Genomic DNA, 6,773 nt, shown 5'->3' on the forward strand with positions numbered 1-6,773 from the left:
GGGACCTTTCAGTAAACGATGTTCTGGAGTTAGCTATGACCACTCCCATCAACTCTCCACCCCCACCTCTACCCCGCACACACACCTCCACCCCCGCCTGCCACATGCATCCTGGGAAAAGAACCGTAAGCCGGGCCCTGAAGACGCGGAAGGCGCCCCGCCCCCTCCTAGCTCCTCCCTCAGCCCCTCCCCTGCAGGTGCTAGTCCCGCCCCCGCGGGGGTCCCGGAGGCCGGGAGAAAGCTCGCGGGGGTCTGCGCGCGTCCGGCGAGGGCGCGGGCGGTGAGGGGGCACTGCAGGAGACCCTGCGCAGAGAAAGTCGGCCGCGGGGACTTGTTCCTGGACGCCGCCCGCCTCACAATGAACGACCTGGACACGGAGGTGCTGCCTTTGCCGCCACGGTACCGATTCCGTGACCTTCTTTTAGGAGACCAGCCATTCCCAAACGACGATAGGTAAGTGACGGAGCTGTCCGCGGTGCTGAGCCCCGCGCGCGCATCCTTCATCACCTACCCCCAACCCCCACCCCCGCGTCGTCCCAGCCACTGTAGTAGCTGCGTTCTTCAACTTCCTCGGCTTCCCTGGCGAGAAAGTTTTGGGTGGGCTGGGATCAGGCGCCTCTTTCTGCGGGGACCTGGAGCAGGACGCGGACCCGGGTGCTAGCAGGCTCTGAGGCTCTGCTGTGCGGGGGTTAGGGAGTGAAGTAGAGGTGAAGTAGGGGGCTAGTTCTGTCTCCCCGTGCACGCACGCTCTCATCCGCAACCCCAGCGCTCCACTGATTTGACGACCAGTGAGAACCACACTCACTATGGCCGCGGAGCCCCGCAGCCAGCCAGGTAGTCACCAGGGGTCAGTGTCCTTCAGGCTCATTTCAGCCTGGTCACATTTTCAGAGTGAAAGCTGTCTGACATTCCCTCACCTCAAATTCTCCTCTGTGCTTTAAGCAGGGGTCAACAGAATGATTCCTATGGAAATAGCTCCTAAGTGAAGGGGCTTGGCAGGAAGCTGGGAAGAAATGCCTTTTTCTGCCTTTTCCCCAAATAACTGTCTTGGTAAACACTAGTGTTCTTGCTGCCAGCCTCAGGGGAGGCGCTTTTGTATCAGTAAGGGAAGATGGTGAAGGACATTGGCAAACTAGGAAAAGCTGGCTTATGATCAGAAACTTCTACTGTGCATCACCTTCCCAGGGCTATGTTACCCCCAACCCTGGACTAGGATGCAGTTTCTCCCAAACAATGTAGTTCCTTGAGTTAGAACAGAAAGTACCCGAACCTGCAAATTGTCAGGACACACACTGTGCACTTGAAACAACCAACTGCTGAAATCACCACTGGGAAAGAATCATTTTTGTGAATGGGTCAGTGTGTGCAGACTATGTGTACAGAGCCGGACTGCATGCAAAGAGTGATCTTGACCATTGCTTTGCCTACTGGGACCAATATCCTACCAGACGTCCTTGGGTGTTCAGAACCATCCATCACACAGAGCAGAGCAAAGACACGTGTGCATGTCTGCACACACGAACACATACATGCTCATGTGTGTGTTGCAAGTCCTCACTGATTAGAACCAGGGAGTTTGGATCCCGTGCAGAAGTGTCTGTTCACTTGTCTTTTGCTATGTACCCCAGGCTTACTTTGATTCATCATCCTCCTGCCTCAGCTCCTTGAGTGCTGGGATGGCAGTTGTGTGTCACTGCCCCTAGTTTAGAGGTGCTTTTTAGATTTCATGCTTTCTTGTCTTTTGAACCAAATGCTACAGTAACACACAAGCATGTCTGAGGAAGATGCCCTGGTTGTGGTCTAGTTAGCAATGTCTGCTCAGACAGAAGGAAAGATGGTTGTCTTAGCTCTGCCATCTGTAGTTGGGGACTCTTGCCCTCCTGGGACCCTCACATGGCAGGGCTTGAGCTTCTGTGAATCCAATTTCCTGTGCTTGCCATCTTAAATCTGTGCCCCCTCCTTCCTGGGTGCCTGCTCCCTGGGATGTGGTGAATTCCGGGAATTAGCAGCTGCGGAAGGTTCTCCCAGTGCTTGGTAAGAAACAGCATCTGTCTCCCCAGAGTGCCTGGGGCCTGACTGGACAGATGCCAGGGACTGTGGCTGATGTAACTGAAAGACTGCTTCCCTCCCTTCCAGGCATGGATAGTGAAGGTTCCTGTTGTCAGCCATAGGGTGGCAGCCACAGTCTGCCTGCTAACAACTGTCTTCTGCCCCAGGGATAAGAGACTGCTTTCAGGGCAGTGACACTTTGTGCAATGCTTTTAATTGTGATACATATGAAACATAAATTTTAAAACAGTAAAATTAAACATAAAATCAGAGCTGATACAATCCTCAACTCTCAGAAACCAGAACGAAACCATCCTGAAAGGTCTCTCTCCCCTTGCAAGTCACCCCCTTGTCTCTAAAACTGTCTCCTGAGAGCTGCTGAGAGTAAGTGAGTCTGGTCTCCTATGGCCGCCAGACACTGGCCCCTCTGAGCCCCTAGGTTCTCATCACAGGCAGGTGATATAGAAAACTGTGGGCTGAGATCTACCCCAGAGCATCTGAGACCTGTGTGTACATAGACTTCAAGTTGAGGGTGGAGAGGACACGGGAGGTCACTCCTGCTGCCTGGAACCTGCCCGATGGCCCTGCTGTCACTCTCACCAGAAGCTTTTGTCCTTTCCCTCCCCTTCCTCCATACCTGTCTCCTTTTCCTTCTGCACCATCATTGGCCCTCAAAGTGAAGGATGGCACTGGCCCTTCTCCACACTGTGATGTTGGCCCAGGCAGCTGTGCCACGTGTCTAGGAGGGCTTAGTCAGGGACAGAAGGAAGGGAGACTCTATCTGCCCTGCCTATTCCCAGGAGTTCTCTGGAGTAGCAAACTGGGGTTCCAAGCTGCAGATGATGGACTCCTGCACCAGAAGGGTGTTGCACAGAACCCCCACAGTCCAAGGTAGTAGTTTCAGCAGGGAGTAGCTGGGGTAAGTATGTCCCAGCACAGCACAGGTTTAGCACACCTCTCCTTGCTCCCTGGTCTTGCCCCACAACTAGCTCTGCAGGAGAAAAGTGGGGGGATATGCACCCCAACTCTTGGAAGGCTGTAAGCAGGCAGGAAGGGCCATGTGGGTTTCCTGTTCTCCAGAGGAATAAAGCCACTGCTGGTGAGTCACCACAGCCTCAGAGGCCTTGACAGGGAGGTGCTCAGCCACCCACATGTGCAAATGAAGCTGCATTGCCAGCCTGGGCACTCGAGGACGCTGAGCACTGCACACAGCCTATGAAGGGCAGAGTTGAGATCTCACCCACATTGGGGGGCCCATGTTACCCTGGATAAACTCTCACCATCAGTCCTGAGCTGAGTCCTGAGACCTTCAGGAGATGGGGGAACAGTCAGAGGAAGCTCAGTGGATCCTGTTGCATCCAAGGTTCTAGATCCCTTTCCCCTTATGACACCTTACTGTCCCAGCTACAGGAGCCCTGGGCATCTTAAAGAGGTTGGGTAACCTCTCCACCTAGAACTACCCCTCCAAGTTTCCTGGTCTCGGGGATATAGACTCAGAATCTCCCTCTAAATGTATGAAGACCCCTGAGAGGATGTCATGAGAGGCCTCAGGCTGTGGTGTTGATGGAGTGTCTGAATCTCAGAGTCTCATCCTGGTCTGTAAGAGAGACTAAGGATTCAGAACCACCACTGGCCTTTTGTCTGCAGGATGAACAAAGCAATGCCAGGCTGCTCAGAATAGCCAGCCATGGAGAGGTAGGACCTAGTAGGTCACCGCTAGCTGGGCTCCAGGTAGATGAAAGCAGGTTTGTCCCTGGATTGGTCTGCTCAGTTCAAGCCTAGGGGGAAGTCTTCAAGGGTCCAAGGTGCTGCTGCAGATGGCAGGCCAGAGCAGGCCCCATCTGTGCTGTCCCTAGCTCTCAGATAATGGAATGGTTCTCAGCTCATTTCTCTGAGACAAAACATTGAATGTTTTCTGACAGAATCATAAAAAATGGGGAAACAGAGGGGTGTCCCCCATCGAGGACAGGGTCATGGGGGTATAGGGCCTGTGGCACTTCCTTTCCCTTCTTGTCAGGAACTAAAGTGCATCAAGTTGCTCTTTGGGGATTGAACTAGACCCTTCTCATGAGATGCAGGCCCTCCACCCAGGTCTTCAAAGCAGAGGTTGAGGAAAGGTGTCTTGAGGGACAGCCCTGCACTCAGAACTACTCACTGAGATTGTTAATGACCATAGAGCAGGGCTGGGCAGTACTGCTGTCGGGGTAGAGCTGATCCGGGAGTGGAGAACTCCACTAGGATCATCATCACTGCCTGGCAAGTGCCGTGGATAGCTGGATGCCCACTAAGTGCCCTCCTCATCACTCTTGAACGAGCTTGCCCTTGGGACCAGACACTGGCTCCACATCCTAACCACTCCCAGAGCTTCCCACGCCGTCCTTACCCACCCTCATCCTCTTCTGCTGCGTGTTACCATTCTGAACCAGAACCCTAGGGCTCTGCCTCTGCTGGGCAGCCCTGCTTGCACCCCACCCCACCCCACTCTCTGTACATCCCTTCCAGGACAAGTAGCCTCCTATTTGCACCTTGAACCAGCAGCACATGCTCAGAGGGCACTGGGACCAGAGTTTGTGCATAAAGCCCTCAAGGGCAACTCTAGGGTGGGAGGTATTAGGAACATCACTAATTCTCCTTTAGGGGTTCCTTGGGCCTTGACCAAGGGCCTTGGGCCCTTATGGATTCCAAGTTAACTCACACGAGAGGAGCAAGCATCCGGTATCTGAAATGGGTAGGGAGCTTTTAGGATGAAGGATGTGGCCTGGCTTGAGCCAAGGTGATAGTAGGTGGGATATGGAGGTCATACCTGGCCAAGCATGGAGCTGTGGGCTATGAGGACTGAGACAACCAAGGAAAGGATCAGAAATGATGTCTAGGAACACCAGAAAGAACTAGAGCATCACCGAAACACTGTAGGCTCAAGCCACCCAGCTGACTGGAGCCTCATACTTGCCAAGAACAGACTTCAAGTGAACTGATGGGACATGGCAGAGGACAGAGTAGGGGACAGACCTGCTAGGCCCTGGAGCAAGCTGGGCGCTCCTGCCCACTGCCTGGCACTGGGTTTCTGTCCTTTGTTCCTGCCCAAGGCTTCTGAGCCTAGGGACACATCAGGTGGCACTCCTTCCATGGGACTTCATGCTTCCCTGACTCTGAATAGGCTTGACTCGTGAATGGGGCAGGCCTTGGGCTGCTGCCTGACTTGATCTGTTCCCTTCTCTGGGCTGGGGTGCTCAGCTGAGGGTCATCGATGTTAGAAGGGCCAGCTCCCTGGACTCCAGGAGCTCACCTGGACATCAGTGTGCTCACCATCCTTCTGTGCCCCTTGGATACCCTCTTGTGCTTCCTAGATGACTGACTCGGGGCCTGGTTTCAGCAGGAAGAATGAGGATGAGGTCTGAAAGGTTCTGGAATGTTCAGGTGCTCTCAGGTGTCCTGAGCAAGATATAAATTGAGACTTTTCTGATCATTGTCCAGGACCAGGGCTGGTTTCCAAGTGTCTGTACACTGAGCTGTACATGGGGATGAGGGGTTGCTCATGAGTCTACACTTAGCTATACAGGGAGTCAGCTGATCTGTTCTCTACTATACCCTGGGCTCCGCAACAAGGAGCAGAGCCTGGGAGGTGAGCATTGGGGCCAAGAAGCCAGGTGACCCCTTGATATAGAGTAGTTCCAGAGTTGACTATACTTCCTCCTGGAATGGACTCTGGGATTTGGGCCACCACCCCAGAGCTTGGAGGGTACAAACAAACAGGACCAACAGATGGGAGATGGGCTAGGATAAAGGGAATAGAGCACAGGGGCAATGAAAGGTGTCAGTCCAGGGTACATTTGTGAGCTAAGAGAGTATGGTCATCACCTGAGGAGCACCCTGGGGCTCATGTCCCCATTCACACAAGACACCACCTAAGTTGTACACAATCAGTTGACTAGTCTAGTCCCTTCATGTCCACCTGTCATGTCCAGAGACACCCCGAGAAGATGAATCTGGCACCACTGGGGGCTAAACTCCTCATCTCACCCTCTGTGCCAATACAGCTAGACACATAACTTGGCCCTCTAAGCCCATGCTCTATGCCCACATCCTAGTGACTCACTTGCATGACTTAAAATCAGATTCCTCTTGGATTAACACAAAACAGAACCCAGAGAGCTGGGGTGGGCATGGAGGGGGGTCCTCTGTAGAGTCACATAGAGGCCAGGATTAGTTGGGAGAGGGACACTGCAGTTCCTGGGAATTCCTCTGATTTCCCACACACTTCCTATACCTGTTCACATGCCACTCCGAGCTCCTCCATTTGGATGCAAACAGGAGGGCATCTTGTGTTTGCCCTTTGTCTTTGTCAGCTGTGGGCAGTCATGGGCAGACAGTGAATAATCCCCAGAAGCAGCTCCCAGCACAGCTATTTCCACTGTCTTGAAGGTCAGAAGTATCCCCCCAGGTTCCTGGTGGCATCTAGAGCACGTTGACTGCTCACAGGCCAGGTGTGGTGGCTGGTCCTTGTCATTCATACTGGGAAGGCAGAAATGGAGATTTGCTAGCCAATCAGTCTGCCTAATTGGTGAACTCCAAGCCAATCAGTGAGAGACCCTGTCACAAAGGCAGAGCAATGGAGTTTCCAGAGTATGACACCAAATGGTGTCCTCTGGCCTCTACACACATGTGCATTCACATTTATCTACAACATACAATACACACACGCACACACGAGAGAGAGAGAGAGA

At 53.3% G+C, this 6,773-nt stretch overlaps 1 protein-coding gene across 1 annotated transcript in view; it reads left to right on the plus strand.

The window, feature by feature from the left end:
• The first annotated feature begins 201 nt into the window (after positions 1-201).
• Kcnt1 (potassium sodium-activated channel subfamily T member 1) overlaps positions 202-6,773 on the plus strand; it is a 55,925-nt gene continuing 49,353 nt past the window's right edge. Inside the window, exon 1 of the mRNA XM_028772822.1 lies at positions 202-453. Within this exon, the coding sequence (XP_028628655.1) occupies positions 359-453 (95 nt within the window). The 5' untranslated portion in view covers positions 202-358. The remainder of the gene's footprint in view (positions 454-6,773) is intronic.

The sequence above is a fragment of the Grammomys surdaster genome, unplaced genomic scaffold (genome assembly GCF_004785775.1).
Source record: "Grammomys surdaster isolate TR1022 unplaced genomic scaffold, NIH_TR_1.0 219, whole genome shotgun sequence".
NCBI classification, from domain to species: Eukaryota; Metazoa; Chordata; class Mammalia; order Rodentia; family Muridae; genus Grammomys; species Grammomys surdaster.